General features: G+C 39.5%; 1 protein-coding gene across 4 annotated transcripts in view; it reads left to right on the top strand.

The window, feature by feature from the left end:
• Positions 1-8,049, top strand: part of pcdh19 (protocadherin 19) — a 59,922-nt gene extending 51,873 nt beyond the window's left edge. For all 4 annotated transcript variants that reach the window (XM_052574903.1, XM_052574905.1, XM_052574904.1 and 1 more), the window contains exon 5: positions 5,437-8,049. In XM_052574903.1, the coding sequence (XP_052430863.1) occupies positions 5,437-5,996 (560 nt within the window). In that variant the 3' untranslated portion in view covers positions 5,997-8,049. The remainder of the gene's footprint in view (positions 1-5,436) is intronic.
• The last annotated feature ends 8,831 nt before the right edge of the window (positions 8,050-16,880 follow it).

The raw sequence follows: 16,880 nt of genomic DNA, 5'->3' as shown, positions 1-16,880 counted from the left end.
CAGGGAATCCTTGATTTGCCATCCGTGTGACAGTCCTTAACAAGGCAAAGCAGCGAGTATAATATCCTCAATAATTAATATCCAAGCCAAAGGAAGACGGAGGACGTCAAGGTCACTTTTCCTGAAAGAGTCACAGAATTGAGGGGAGAAGACAGAGAGAAGCAGATGTACAGGGGTAAGACAGAAACAGCATTATTTTCTGAATGGTGTGAAAGAGGGAGGGAGAAAAAAAAGAGGAAGACAGGGAGCGAGCAGATGGAGTGAGAATGCTGGAGAGCTGCTCTAGATGGCAAGGTCTCTGCACCGAGTGCCGTCTTCGTGGCTCAGTGACGCATCCTCCTCCACTGTTTGTAAAAACAAGACCATCACACTCCATCTTGTGGTCCCGCAGGGCTGAGGGCTCGCGGCTGATTTATGGTGCACAGACTGAATTGCCTGGCTGGGATGACAGCAGCACTTGGACTCTCCCTCGTGGGAAGCCCCCAGCGTCTGCCTGGCTTGTCGGAGCCTGTGCATGGCAGCTTGCGATAGTGTTAGTGTGGAGACAGGGTTCCCAACATGACCCCCATCCTGGGCCAACGTGCCGCAAAGCCACCCAGGACCTCCCGGCCTCTTCCTCTCCCTGCAATGAATGACGGGAATGAGATGACTGATGCTTGCAAAACATTTATTCAAATCTTACATATCCAAATAAACCTGGCATATGGTTTAATGGTTCATCTATTACAAAGAATAGGAAAGCAGCAAGGTCCAGAGATAGATAGATAGATAGATAGACTAATTTGACTCCAGCATATTACTTCTCACAGGAGCCGGCTGCAGCTGTATTGTTTCATCAGTCTACACGGAACAACAATACCGAGAGACAAACGAGAAGAAAAATATGCTTTTTGAGGCAGAATGTGTCTAAATATGATTTATACGATCCTTATGCTCAAAAGTGCATCAAAACACGTTCACGTTTAATATAGTTAATCTTTAAACCAATGCATCATTGTGTAGCGCAGAAAGGTTTGATTTATTAGGAACGTCTTGCTTGTTTCTTCGGCTGTTTCACCTTGTTCCTCAAAGAAATGACGTTCTTTCCCTGAGCCTGTAAATCCAAAGTGACTGAATAGTGTCATTGTGAAAACTGCAGGGCCCCATGTTTGCAATTACATCCCCAGTCGCAGAGTGTGTTTGAGAGGATTTGAGTATGCCCACTCTCCTTCATATACTCTCTGAGCCTGAGCCTATTTAAACAGGTACATTAGCGGCATTTTCTCTGGCCCTCTCCCGCATTACATCAACACTGCAGACCTCCAGCACTCGTGCCTGTATTTTTGAAAAAAAAAGAAAGTGCGTTTTCCAAGGAAGAGCATAATAGCTTCCAAACAAGATGAAAGTCTGGCAGTGACACAAAAGATGCTCAGAATTTTTTTCCAAATTAAAAGCCATTCCTTTTGTCCGGGGTATGCAACACTCAGCCCAGACACAAATTGAGCTAATTTAGCCATATTTATGATAACAAAAAAAATTGTAATGAATTAAAACCCTACTTTATGGAGCAGTGATGTTTGAAATTTGGAGTTCAGGAAGCTGAATTAGAATTGGAGTGACAGGAAGAGAAACATACTGATTTTCTGCTATTCAAAGGTAATGCATTTTTGGAAATTGAAGTGTCCCATCTTTCCACCTTTTAGTTAGAAATGTTAAAAATTCTAGTTAGAAATGTAGAGTTATATTTTTAATGAATTATTGTTTTCATTTAAATTCTATTCAGATGAGAATTCCGTATCCAGTTTGCTACATCAGTTCAAATTCAGGAGGTGAATTTGAATTCTCACTTGAGTTCTGAATGGAGCATAACCCTGATATGGATAGAGAACAAAGTGCAATCTTTTACCTGCCATGTCTACCTTCAAACTCCCTGTGACCTCTGACCTGCAGTCGCCGGGGCTAACCAAACAAGCTAAGGTTGATTCTCCATCTCATCTGATTAGGCTCCTCTCTCATGAAGTAAACTGATGTTGTTCTGTTTCGAGCTGACAGCAGTGTTGGGTTTTCACAAGAGAGCCTTTGCATCACAAGTGGCATTATTCATTATTCTTCAGCCTTGCAGAATGCAGATTGCAGTACACAAATTTAAAACACCTCATGCATTCTTTTATCCTCTGTGTGCAAAAATGAAACTCCAAAATTTCCAATAAGTCAGCACTGCTGTGGGACTTTCATCCCTGTGACATTTTTCATAAAGTCTGTGCTTTACTTACAAATGTGGAAGAGTGAGAAAACATTGCAGCTTCCGCCTCCAGCCAAAGCCAAGACCATAATTAGTAGGCTTTAAATCATAGACAGCCAATGTTCCTTCTGACATAGTGCTCTGGACTGTATTTTAAGTCTTTTCCCGGAACTGATTGGCAAGCGTATTTTCCTGATGACTTTCAATAGACATTCTCCGTAGGAGGGCCGTCTGCCTTTCGCTGCTCTCTTCTGCACAACTCAAAGATCGGCTGCATTGAAGCTTTAATTGCTCCATTTGTTGGCATTATATTTCTCTATCTCTCATAGTAATAGGGCAAAGAAGATAGGAAGAGATTCTTGTTTTGTCAGGGGTCGACAGGCTGTCATGTCTCACTGCAATTTGTTTTGTGGTTAGCACAGACCTTTGAGAGAAACATCTGTGAGTTTTGTGGAGAACCACTGACAGGATGCGAGAGAGCTGTTAATGGCGTTCTGCTTTCACGCCGATGTAATTTACAAGAGAATTGCTCCACGGGAGACCCCCTAAAGGACCGCGACTAAAAAAAAACGACAACATTCAATGTATGTACGTGTCTCTCTCTTGTCGTAAGGAACGGGAATTGGAAAACGCGCTCTTTTTTTCATACATTGCCCATTCAAGAGGTGAACACGATTTGAATCTTGTTAAAGTGCCTCCTATTGATCCGCAGGATGCAGATAAATCCATGCTTCTGTAGAAACGCAGATTCTTATGAAATTGAAGAAGGAATTCTGGGTAGGCAGAGTGCGACTTGGCAGGTGTGGTGTCCTCGGCAGTCGCTCGCTGTATGTGTGGATAATGGTGAGACTCACCCTTGTTGCTATGGTGATAACATTGACTTTTTGTGATGAAAAGCCCTTTCAAGATGTGGACTTGTGTGTGTGTTCACAGGGCTTGGTAATTATGGGCTAAATTTGAGCCACTTGAGATACCGTAGTCGATCCAGAGCTTTACTTTCCAATTTATTTTTTTTACTTTTTCAATTTAATTTCTCCATTCTCCCTGCTGCTCGCCTGCGTTTTAGTATGAGGAAGCATGCACGTATGTGGGTGTGGATGCTGCCGTCTATATATGTGGGTCAAACCTCTGTCGTAATGCACCGAGACACGGATACACAAACTCACGGGGGCTCTCATCTTCTCACATGTGCCGCAGGAGTTCCGAAGTGTCACCAGACTTCAGCCAGTAATCTGTCAATCACATCAGATCACATTTTAAAAGAGTGACAGATTTGGCAGCGGAGATCTTGGAAAGCAACGCTCCAATCTTTAAATATTGATTCAGGGCCCAAAGCTGTGTTGTCCCTCGGAGTCCTGAAAGAGCAGGAAAAGCAGATAATTAGTGATTTTAATTGGATGAGCCGTCAAGCTCGGAGTGCCAGATGTAAATGTGTGAATCCTTCCCACAATCTCTTGCTGTCACTGAGGGCTATGAGTGTGTAGCAAGGTCTCAACCCTTGGGCTGATTTACCAATAGGGGAGCTGACAAAACGTGTCAACAAACATCTGTCTGGTAGATTCTTCAACTATTTTTATTGACGGGGTGAGAACCTGTCATGCAACAAATCATTTGTACAACAATAACAGGTGTCCGATGGCTTTACAAATACTGCTAGTTCAATATTAACATTCATTGATGTGCCTTTGGAATGTCGTGCTACAGGAATACACATATATAGTACCATTATATAGTACCATTATATAGTCAACAGTTATTTACTATATGCACACAATGTTGCATATACTATATATATATATATATATATATATATATATATATATATATATATATATATAAGAAACAATTAGTTATTTTTAGAAATGTTGAAATCAGTTTTTCTGCTTTTTTGTTTCAAAAGTTTGGGGAAAGCAATGTTTTAAAAAAAAGAAAATAAATTAACATCTATTCAGCAAACAGATCAAAAGTGACTAATGACATTAACATTTTTCTAAAAAGATTCAAATTTCAAATAAACAGTGTTCGTTTGAACTTTATGAACTTTCAAAGAAATCCTGAAAAAATAAAAGGCTTCACGATTTCCATATAAATACTAAGAAAATAAAATGTGTTTAACATTTTTAAGATTTGTATTATACGTACATGATTAAATGTTGTGTGGCCTACATTCAAATATGAATTCAGATGCCTAAATTAACTACACATATCAGTAATTTATTGTTTTTCAGCAATGACATTATAAATAATTAGTATTATCGCTCTTGATCTGAATTTTAATGACAGTGAATCTATAATTATTCTTATAATTGCTCTTATTTTTTATATGTGAGTGGTGCATGTGGAAACGGCATTCTGAAGAAGCGATTTTGTTATGCAAATGCCATTTGTGTATATTAGCAAACATTTAAGCAGAGAGAGTGCCCTTGTCGTGCTTGTCTATCCAGATGGCCAATAATGAAATATGTATGGAGTCAAAAGGACTCACACAGAAAGCTGTTTTGGGCTGACTGCTAATAAAAAGAGAGCTGCCTTGATTATTACAGATGCGTCTCTTTTAAATAAAAGGGAAGAGAAAGAGGCAGACAGCTCCTCAACTTGAGCAAGCGAAAGATCAGCTTTTTTGTTGTTATAATGATTCAAAAAGCAGTTTGAAAGCCCTTCCCTCTAACACAACAAAGGACAGATCTGTATTAATACTGCCTTAGACAAATCGTTCTTTTTTTTTCTTTTTTTAACTCCACAACAGCTTTAAAATATCATTACATATTTATAACTGCCAGCTAGATGACAGAGACGTAGAAATGTTCAGCATTTAACAGTGAGGCTACTTTCCCAGTGTCCCTTACTGTGAAATCTCTGATTGCAATTCTAAACCCTCCTTTCATCAAGCCTGGCAACAGAGTGAAACAGTTACTCACAAGATGTGTTACTCCACTTTTGATTTAGCAATGCACACTTTAAATGCTTTATTAAAAGGCCTTCGATAGTTCTAACATTGAGACTTGTTGAAGCAGTAGAGCCAGCTTACGTAAAAATGGAGCAAAGCTCTTCACCATGCCACAGTCTTTGCTCTGACATGTGCTGAAAAAATGAAAGCTCAAAACCAAACTGTGCCTGGAATCCATGAAGGAAACTGCAAATAAGCAGAAGCTGTGCAAACGGCACGATTTAGACAATAAAACTAATTCTTACTTCCTCTGTCTCTCTCTGTGCAGATCAGTCAGAGGGTTTCCACTGCCAAGATGAATGTCGCATCCTGGGCCACTCGGACCGCTGCTGGATGCCCCGGGTGCCGATGCCAGCGAGAGCAAAGTCCCCCGAACACGGCCGCAATGTCATCGCTCTGTCCATCGAGGCCACCACTGTTGACGTACCTCACTATGAAGACTGTGGCACCATCAAAAGGACTTTTGCCACCTTTGGCAAAGATGGGTCGGATGAGGAGCGGGCCGAACAGAGGGGCAGGCGGCAAACGGCGGAGCCAGCCGTCTGCAGCCCCAAGACCAATGGCACCGTGCGCGAGGCTGGAAATGGCCGGGAGGCCGTCAGCCCCATAACCTCCCCAGTGCACCTGAAGAGCCCTCAGTCCAAACCACCCTCCACCTACAACACGCTTAAATGCCGGGACGCAGAGCGCATAGCCAACCACAGTCTGCTGCGACAGCCGGAGGGGAAAGACAGTGAGCCGGCCATACGGGAGATCAACACGCTCCTACAGGATGGCCGTGAGAAGGAATCCCCCGGCAGCAAGCGGCTGAAGGACATCGTGCTTTAACCGGCTCCCACGTGTACACAGAGAGCATACACTACTACGAGTGTGTGTCGACATGTGCGTGTGTGTGTATTTGTGTGCTTTTGCAAGCGTCGAGCCGACGGGCCTAGGGATGGGAGACACATGTGCAGCACAACGTATTCTCCAGAGATCGAACAAATGAAGCTGAAAATGTGTCTGCGAGCTCAGACTGTCATCGTGGCTTGGTAGTAACAGCAACGCTTGTACATTCTTTGCAATTGTCTATCAGCAGTGGACAGGCTGGTTACTGTGTGCTGCACAACACGCTTCACCCTGCCCTCACGTCTTACCCTTAGAGGAGAAAGACCTTCCAGTGCACCGCTGGTGACACCCAAGTACAGTCATGCCTTGTAGACTCTAAAGAGACTTCTAACTTTCTTCTAATGCCTTCTTTGGTATGCAGTTTTTGCTTCAGCTGCCAAACCGCTCACTGTTCCCGAAGAGGACTCGGGACTCTCTGACGCTTCGGATGGTGTGACTCTTCCTGTCTAACACGAGCAGTCTGACCGATCGCTGGAGGATGCACAGGAAAACTCCTGCAGATCTCATTTCATTTCAGTGACTTCTCAGTGGTCTGATAAGACAACCCTTCTCTGTTTCCCTCAAGACATTCCAATGTCAGCAAACCATGAGGACGTTACAGTGCTTATTTTTTATCACAGATGGAGCTAAATGAAGTTGCGCTATCAGCTCAAGCTCACCGAAAAAACTGGAACAGGGAGAGACCGATCCCCCAGACTTACAGCCAGATATATATATGGATAAAAAGAAGAAAAAAAACATCAGACTTGTTGCTTTTGAAGTCTCCTGTGCCCTTTCCTGATTGTAGCCAGTGGAGCGCAGTTTACTAGAACTTTGTGCTCTGGTCTTGTACTTTTTTTGGATTTTGACTATGGGGCTAGGATAGAAGGGGTCGTCACTTACGTCTTGCTATGTGAAACTCTGTTTAGGGTTTACTACTATCATTTTTAATAATCTGTTGTTATGTGACAATCCCTTTAATGTTTTGTTGCGAAAGTAAAAACTGAAAAAAATAAACATTGGTGTTCAACTAAAGCTACAGTAGCGTTTGTACACAAACACAAAAAGGAAAAAAAAACATATATGCCAAAATATATTTTATAAATAATTTAAAATGTATAATGAGAATATTTAATGCTGTGTAGTTCTTTTATCAGTAAGTTATACTTGAAATTAACTGGCTTTTTTTTCTTTATTTGTCCCCTTTTTATTGACTCTGTTATTCTTATTTTATTTTATTTTTTCTTAATTGATCTTGAATTTTTGTTCACTGTGTTACCCCTGGCCACTGTTGATTGCAGTCTACCTTGTTGTAAAAGAGTTTCTTATTGGTCAGTTCTTGTGCCATCAAGTTTCTGTGTGGGCAAAAAAGAGAAAAAGACAAAAAAAAGACAAAAAAATAAATAAAAAAAATAAAAATCAACACCAACAGTAGTGTGTCAGTACAATGAGCTTAGAGTGAGATAGCAAAAGAAACCAAAAAAACTGCGGCAAACATTAAACTTTCAAGATAACAGGTTGTTGTTAAATCGTAATACTCAAGTAAGGGTAAGAATAACACTACCATTCCAAATCCCTCAAGGCAGTTCCACTCATTTCTGAAGCATTTGAGAGGCGCTAAATGGATATAAGTTACATGTAAAGCAAACCCAGTTGCTCCGAGACGGACTAGTTTTGCTATCTTTCATCAAGCACAGCCCTCATTTTTCCAGATCATTTAAGAACATTGTACCAAGCCCTACCTTACAAGTTTGTTTTTTTTTTCTGTAAGAGGAAAAAAAATAATTGGTGGAATTGCCATAGCGGGGAATGGAGATAAATTTCAAAATCAGTTTCTTTACCGTAATTGTTTTATACTGTGGGAAGTACAAACAGCAGCAGCGTGTGAAAAAGATATAGATCTAGTAGCTGAATGTTTTTGCTGGTCTCACCAAACAGCTTTTGGCAACATGAAAAACGGAATTATCACTGAATGTATACTGCAGCTTATTATTAAACTATTAAATGTTCTCCACTTTGTCTCCTTGTCTAAATTTATCAGTTCTGCATGTTTCCATCACACTCTTTTTAATTTGCCATCAAATGGCTCATAATGGAATAGATCCGCCTCAACTGGAGAGGAAGAGAGCGAGACGGCATTGTTGAAAAGTAATGAGCACAACCCGAGTTCAGCATACAGCAATTATCCTTTCTTAAGCGATCTTTTGTCTTGCCATAATTCATTAAAATCTATAATGTGATATGAATATCTACTGTTAATTTTCCTTGAAAGTAATATGCTAATGTGCGTGGCGATGGCGGCTGCAGCGATGAGAATCAAATGAAAATTAGTTTTCGCTGCAGTCCAATCTGAAGAACTGCCTCGGCATGGAATCATTCTGCCACATCGTTTTTAGATATCCTGATTCTGGCTAATTGCAAAAATGTAAAACGACTGCAGAAAATACACCTAGTGCTGCCAAATAAAACAGCCGTTTGGGAATCATCCAACTGAGGAGTGTCAATTTCAAATGGCTGATCGTTCTACTTTGCTGAAGTGGATGATGCACGCAAGTGGCCAAGTACAACATTGCTTGGATTCCTACCCAGTGCAATTCAATGCTACTTATCTGTCAAAACAACATCTGACAAAAGATCCCAAATAACACTAAGAGAGCCTCATTACAAACAGGTCCCTTCACAAAACTCAAAAGCAACATATTAATATAGTGAATGCACTACACTATATCATGATGTTTTAATGACATTCAGAATCAGGGTCACTCATAGGACGTTACACTTAACCCAAGGCTTAAAAGTCGAGCATCTAATTCAAAAAGGCTTGTAGGCCTCATCATTAGCTCTGCAAACAAACCCAGCATAATGACCAACAAATACGTTCTTCCTCCGACTGCTAAATCAGTTCCAATGGCAGCGCACACTGCTCTGAGCTACAAATGAATTATAAGGCATGCCCAAATGAGCCTCGTCACCTCATGTTTAATTACTCTGGATTGCTGTTGGTCAGGGTGAATTCTTCCCATTATACAGAGATTTATCTCAAAGGTTACCGGGACACACATCCTATTAACGTCCTATTAATGTTTCAATTATCATTTTGCCAAATGGTGGAAGGGGGAATCAGAGAACAATTTAAATGATTTATTCCTGACATTGACATGCAAAGAAATAAGAGAGGGAGGCAGGGAGGGAAAAGGGGGGAAGGGTGCTACTCTTTTCTACCGATACAAAACAGTTTGTACCTTATTCCTTTGAGTAGGCCCCTCAATCAGTTCCAGCCAACTCCATTCCTGAATTGACCTCATTCTATCAAAAGGACCGCAGCTGCTCCAGCAGCGGGGAAAGGGCTCATTGTGACCCACTGTTCATTCAGGCCAACCTCTGGGACCAGTTCTGAATCCCATACCCACCAAGCAATGGCTGGAGGGCAAAATGAAATTTCAGAGGAAGAAAAAAAAAAAAAGGATTTAAAAAATAATTTATCTTTAAGATTCAAATGTAAAAAATTAAAAGCTTATTATTATTACTAATTAAAAAATGATATCAAAACCAACCGCTGTGCTTAATATTATAGAAATACACTTTATTGCAGCAAAAAGCATTTGCACTGTCAGTACAGGGCTATAACCCAGTCACCCTGCTGTGCCCTTTGTGGGAGTGCATTTTGGGACAGGGCAATAAATCTCTGGGCCAATGTTCTTTCTTTATACTCTTAATTTGGATGCTAATTGTGGAACACATCACGGCATAGAGTTGCAAATAAGGACTGGGCCACAGCTAGCAGCACAGTTATGGATGTCTTAAAGAGACACTAACAGAAAACATGAAAATTCTGACATAATTTAGTCACCCTCATGTTGTCCCAAAACATCCAAACAAGTAAAAAAAAAAATAAGAAACAGTGTTAATCTTTTGCATGTTCTGGAGACAAATAAATACATTTTTGCATCGCTGAATCAACATTAACAAATTAGGTTACACCAGAGCTACCTCCTTAAGGTACTGTAACAATTGCAGATTATCACTTACACAATGTTCGATAAAAATGAAATAAGATGCACCATAAAACGAACCAAAAGTCACACTCTCTGTTGCAGGTTATACGATAGCTTTGTGTGAGGAATAAACTGAGGTTTCATTGATTAATACATCAAAATATTAACTGAGAAGTAAATTTTTTACGTTTTTATCGTCAATTTCTTCATATTTATCCCCATGTATCGTTTCAGAATACAAGTTATATGAACAACTTTTATTGTTTAATGTACACCCCACACAGTCCCAAATTATTTTGATTTTAAATATAAGAACAGGCTTGTGTTTTCCACCCTTAAAAAAAGGGGGGTTTCGAATAACATGAGAGTAAAGTACACAATGACAGAACTTTTATTTTTTGGTGAACTAGCCCTTTAAGACCGGCAAGAGGAGGACACACTATATTAAACTAAATAGCTGTCTCTGTCCCTGCAACTCTCTGTCCTTAATAAAAAACTATGTCACATTATTTACCATCAGCAGTGTAGGATGTTGTCACTTTAAGTGCACGTGATATACTGAGGTGCTGCTGCGACCGGCTACCTTTCTGGCCTAGACACTTTGGCCTTGTGCAGAAGACCAAGGAGGACTTGTCAGGCAGATAATGGCCTCTCCTAAAGATCCACACCTTCAGGCAAGGCCATTATCTTCACCACAGGAGAGTAATCGGATCGACCTGAAGCCAGCACAGAGTCTACCTGCATGCAGCCATACAGCCCATCTGCATGAGGTGCAGGGATGCCTGGGGTGCACAGTAGGCTAGAGGAGGAGTGCCTCTGTGCTGGAAGGTCAGACTCATTTGAAAGTGAAGAACACTGGGAATTGCGGTATTAACAAAGAACTGAGAAGCCCATGTGTGATGTGAATGAGGATACAAATCAAAGGACTAAAGAAACAGAGATGACTCTTTGTTTGATCTATTGTCTAACTCACAGAGCTATGTGTTGGACTGGCCTTGCAGTGCGTCTCAACAAGGAAAGGCCCTGCACCTGCAAAAAAAAAATTTAACTTAGCCACAAATTGAGATCTGATTTCTATTTGCTGAAGACTATTCATGTTAAGTGCCTCCTATGCTCTTCTTGTACCCATCTTATAACTCTGAGATTCTTCAGGGGAAGGATCCGGGAGTGTGAATTGCAGGAAGTCAGAGTTCATTACAATAGAGAATAGGGTTATAGATTTACAAGTTGCAAAACAATGGGTCCAAAGAGTATGGAAGGAAGGAAAAGAGTGTCTGCCAGGAAATGTACCCATATAATGTGGCCAATACTAATTCAATCAGTTGCTAAACTGTAGCCAGGTTTGAAATCCAGTGCCAAAAAAGAACTGCACAGAGTAATGAGATAACTTGTCTCACAGGCAACATTACATGTGCCAGAATTTTGCAAACTGATGTTTGTGGACCCTTAGAGGTCCATCTCAAATGGCTCAGGGAAAATTGGGAGTAAATAAAGTATATACACATATATCTACATATAAAAATAAAATAACTAAAGAAATGAACATAGCAAGAGAATGAGAGCTTAATTGGCATTTACAAAACATGCAAAATTCAGAACTGAAAAAAAAAAATTAGCTTGTCTTCATTTTATGACATCTGAATAGAATATGAACTGAAATGGCCATACCCCATTGAAATTTCAGGAGGAGAAATTCAACACAGGTAATGCATTCTGGGAAATTAAGTGTTCTTCTGTTCTGGTGCAAAAATGTTTTATCAATAACCATGATGGGGTATACAAATTCTTATATTGAAACAATATTTCCCCTTTGTCTTGAACCTATTTTTCTCTACTTTTCTAGATCAAAACGCAGCTATATGTACTGCTTTGAACTTCATTTCATTTAAATTTTACTCTATCACATTACAAATCAAATTACAATTCTGCATCCTATTTTCTACCTCAAATGTCAAACAATGCTGAGAATATTCATATATATTAAAAAGGTTTTATTGTAGGGCCCACAAACAGCAAAATGTGATATTTTTTAAAAAAGCTGTCTCACAAATCTTAAATAAAACCAACCAAACGTGAATCTACTGGGCCAGATTAATCTACTACAGTGACGACATTCTTGAATGTACCAGACAAACGAGTTATACAGATATGTACTTATTTGTAGTAATGTAAAGAAGTGAGAAGTTATTCTAGCGAGGCTAAATGCTCAGGCACATCATTAAAAGAGGCATCACAGGGGAATTTGCACTTTGTTTACACGCCAACAGGACTTGAGGTCGATCATTACTGTCAGTCACAAGGTTGATTAGCCCCTTCCATTTCACACCTACTATTACAAATCTGACAAATGCTGCCTCATCTGTATGTAGTCCCCACAATACAACCCTAATCAGCCCTGCAAATGAGAAATGACACAATGTTTTGTGTTTACCGCTGGCTGCCCAGATTCACTGTGGCTCTGGGAGGAAGCCTCCATGCATTAATTGGGCTAAAGGTGACAGATGATATCATAACCACGTCTGATTCCCTGATAGCTGTTACTCCCTGAGTCAGCTGTCTGAGGACAGTGGCCTTTAGAGAGGCCAGTCTTGAGCTGGCGTACTCACCGCCTGACCCAGGCCAGTCCTCTCAGTCCAGGGCATGTAGGCCATGGGCCAAAGCTCCTAGAAAACAGCTGCCAATGCCCCCTCTCGAGAGGACAAAAGAGCCAACAGAAGAGCTGGAAATTAAAGACTGGCCTTTCACAGCCTGCATTATTCTCCATGCCAATCGGAGTGAAGCATCTCTCCTGCTAGTCCTTCAGGCGGACTGTAAAGAGGGGTTGATTAGTTGACCTAAACTTTCTGCGTGAAAGTGGAATACTCCAGCAACATATGTTGCATGCTTGGTATAATCTGAAAAGAAGAGAGAAGAAAAAGTGCATTCTCAAGTATATACACATTCTCAATATCAAGTACAAACTACATTCTCCCGGTAGCAAAAAATAGATGGCAGATATGACAACCCGCCTTGTACAGAGAAGAAGAATCACACACTAAAAGAACAAGAGCACCTGAGGCTTTTGTATTGACAGGGATCGAATGATTCTATGAGATCTTTTTCCGTCTTCTCCATTTGAATCAAAGCTATTATTTTCCTTTCTTCCTTGGCCAACAGCCTTTTATACAAACCCAAAAGTGACAATGGAGAGGGTTGAAAAATGATTGGGACTATTCTTTCAACATTACAGTAATTCGACAAGATGGATGGCACTTTCAAGCAAGATCAGAAATGTGCAAAGGTTGGCTAAAATCACAGAGGCTTCTTACTTAACCATCTCTCTTCATATACAATTGCGGTATGCATACAGATATATAGACTCAATAAGAACATAATTTAATTTAATTTATTTGTAATTATTTGCAAAATATATTTTATTTCAAGGTAGTCTCAACAAAGATCTTCATTCTAAATTAATAAATTATATATATATATATATATATATATATATATATATATATATATATATATATATATATTCAGGTTAGTTCTAAAAACCTTTAAAACCCCTTTCTGTCCTCCTCTGTGCATATGAGTCATTACAGCCATGATGACTTGTATTAATAGCTTTTCTGTCTATGTTTGAGCAAGAGGTCTTATTTTAGACAAGGTTTATTACACATCTGTGTGCCATAGTACTGGTAACAAAGCCAACATAATTCACACTGCTTGGTTACACTTCTCATTAATTACCCTGTTCATTACAAGGAGACTGGGGTCTTGAGTTGGCCCAAGGTTAGGACGAGCTCGGGGTGTACGTGATACAATACGAAGGTGAACAGCTCTGGGTTGGGGAGATTTGGATGGCACGCAGGGTTTTTTGGCAGGGTGTTGGAGCATGTGTTAATGGCTGAACACCAGGGATAGCTTATGTAACGAATGATTAGTATTCACTCATCCTGAGACTAGATCAAATTATTACCTGCACCTGAAATAAATCCTACACTTATTTTCCATTGCAACATAGCATTATCTCTTTGTTTGAATACACAATATGCATAACTAATTATTTATACAAAATTGAACTATCTTTTTAGGAATGTCAGAAATGTGGCCATGATGCCTTGAAATACAGACTATGTAGGCAGCACACTAGATTTCAGAACAGAGATATGTGTTTGATTGTATTTGTTTATTAAAACAGACAATGCTGTGAATTTGCTCTCCATGCTACAAAGACTTTTAAATGATGATAGAGCTCAAAGCGCTCATCTGGTCATTTTGATAAAGATTACAATGGATATGCATGATATAATGAAATAATGATTTTCTCCCAGGGCATTCATTTTGTGGAGGGCGAAGTGAAACACACAGCATACTGAGCAAATATTTCAGCATTTTGTTATAAGTTTCCAGAGGAAGGAAATATCTCCCTATGGTGACCCTGTTGCCCTGAGAAGAGTAAACTTACTGTGCTCTTCCTCAACATCTTGAAGTTCGCTCCAGTGGGAAAAAGCATTGTGCTCTCTGCAGCCAAAGTTTCTATCACAATGTTGAACTGCTGCCGATAAACCAGTAAGCTCAAAGAGAGAAATCCATCTGTAGGAGAGCAGAATGAAGCAACAGGGATACAGAATATTTCGACAATGCCAAACAAACAGCCTCTCTGATTTAAACAGTAAACAGATGAAACACTGGCTTGGCCACTAAGATTCATATGTTCATTCCAGTTTGTTTTCTAATTAATTTTCTGGTTCCAGCCTCAAATGCAGCTTTTTTTTTTTTTTTTTTTGCTTCTGCTTTTAGCTTTGTTTCACATCCAAATAAAATGTTCAGTATCAATAGGAAGCGGTTTGCCTTGATGCTGATGCTCAGTTTTGGATATACTAAAAATGCATAATATGTTGCCAAGTAATGTGATGTGAGATAGCCTTGATCATGGTACAGCAAAAAAGCAAGTAAATCTACACAGTGGGAAACTTTTGGCCTATCTGTAAAGACAATAAACATTTCATTATTTAGGAAGGCGACATTTGACGTCTAATCTTTACCTACAAGACAGATCGCCAAACTCATTCATGTTTCTGAGCAAAACAACTGAAAAACTACAACGAAAGAAAATCTGCCATCTCATCTTAGATGTAAGTTTTCCCCCCTCCTTCACAATTGCAATGAGGGAACCCTTGTCTGGGAACCCTTGGTTCTTAAAACTTTTCTGGTAACCTGGATGATACACTGTTTTTTTGTGATGGTTGTTCATGGATCCCTTGTTTATTCTGAACAGTTTAACTAAGCACTGTTCTTCAGAAAGGAAAAAAAAAGAAAAGATTTCTGCAGATTCTTCAGTCAACTGAGGGACACAAACACAACTATTAAAAACGGTTCAAACATTCACAGATGCTCCAGAAGGAAACACGATGCATTGAGAGCCGAGGGGTGAAAACTTTTGAACAGGATGAAGATGTCCAAATGTTTCTTATTTTGCTCAAATATCTTTCTTTCTTTCTTTCTCTTTTTTTTTTTTTTTTTTAGTACAGCCCTTGGGAAGCAATAGGAGATCCTTGCATGTTTCCCAGAAGACAAATTAAATACAATTTACTTTGATCCTCAAATTCAAAAGTTTTCATCCCCGGCTTTTAATGCATCATGTTTCCTTCTGGAGCATCAGTGCATGTTTGAACCTTTTTTAGTAGTTGTGTTTGAGTCCCTCAGTTGTCTTCATTGTGAAAAGATGGATCTCAAAATCAAAATACTTCTGGAAAGGGTACAAATATGCAAAAGATGCTGGAAAACTAAATAATATGCAGGACCTGTAGGATTTTTCTTTGAAGAACAGTGCTCAGTTTAACTGTTCAGAATAAACAAGGGTCATGGATCATCCAGGTAACCACACACAGTATTAAGAAGATTTGAATTGGGTTATTTTAATAATATCAGCTATTTTTTTGTCTTGTGGACTAAATGTAAACATTATTTATGTAAAATATCTTACTCAGGACAGTACTACACTGTAACCCTTTACTGTAAATTTACAGCGAATTTCTTACAGAATTGTACTGTATTTCCATAATACAGTATAAGGCTGTATAATTTACAGAGCAGCTGTAAACATACAGCACATTTCTGTTTTCCTCCCGATAAATTCGTAATACAGTATCAGACTGTAAATGCATTGCATTGTTGGATTGATTTTATTCGCGCTCAAATTCAGATGAGACATGACGCCAACTGATGTGCCAACTGTGCGAGTTTTTGTGAATTTGTAATTAAGCTTTTTGTTTCGTGTGAGCTTCGTTTCTTGTGAGCTTTTGTGTGCGTCTTTCAAATATTGCCTGTGACGCAGCAGAAACGGTTAACGTCACATGAAGTTCATGAAGACGGGAGGAAGCGTCGGTCATGCATCTGTGAGCAAAAGTGGATTTTAGAGCTTGAGAAGACTGTTCAATTGACTGATACGGTAAGCCAATCTATTTTTATTTATTTATTACGTTCGGTTTTCTACATTAAGTTACACGAATAGTTTGATTTTGCGAACGTGGTTTTCTAACGCGAAAAAAACACTCCTTCTTTACCAAGTAAGTTAACTTAACTTCGACATTTCACACAGCCAGCATACCATTTCATTTGCATGACCTGCTTATATAATTTATATAAAATAATAATCGCGAAAATAAAAATCACTCGTTCCACCGAGTGATTTACCATGTCATTTATATTATCTCCTTTTTTTTCGTTTCAGGTTTAATAATCTGATGAAAAATCCAGTGCTAAAGTAAATGGTTTAGTAGTGTCTAGTCCACGTGCAAAAATGCCATGGTGTCAGTTCTGCGATTGTACTTTTGAATCGTTGTCAGCATTTTGCCAGCACATG

The sequence above is a fragment of the Carassius gibelio genome, chromosome B14 (genome assembly GCF_023724105.1).
Source record: "Carassius gibelio isolate Cgi1373 ecotype wild population from Czech Republic chromosome B14, carGib1.2-hapl.c, whole genome shotgun sequence".
Taxonomy (NCBI): domain Eukaryota; kingdom Metazoa; phylum Chordata; class Actinopteri; order Cypriniformes; family Cyprinidae; genus Carassius; species Carassius gibelio.
Note: the sequence above shows the minus strand (reverse complement) of the source record. Positions and strands in the feature narration are given on the sequence as shown.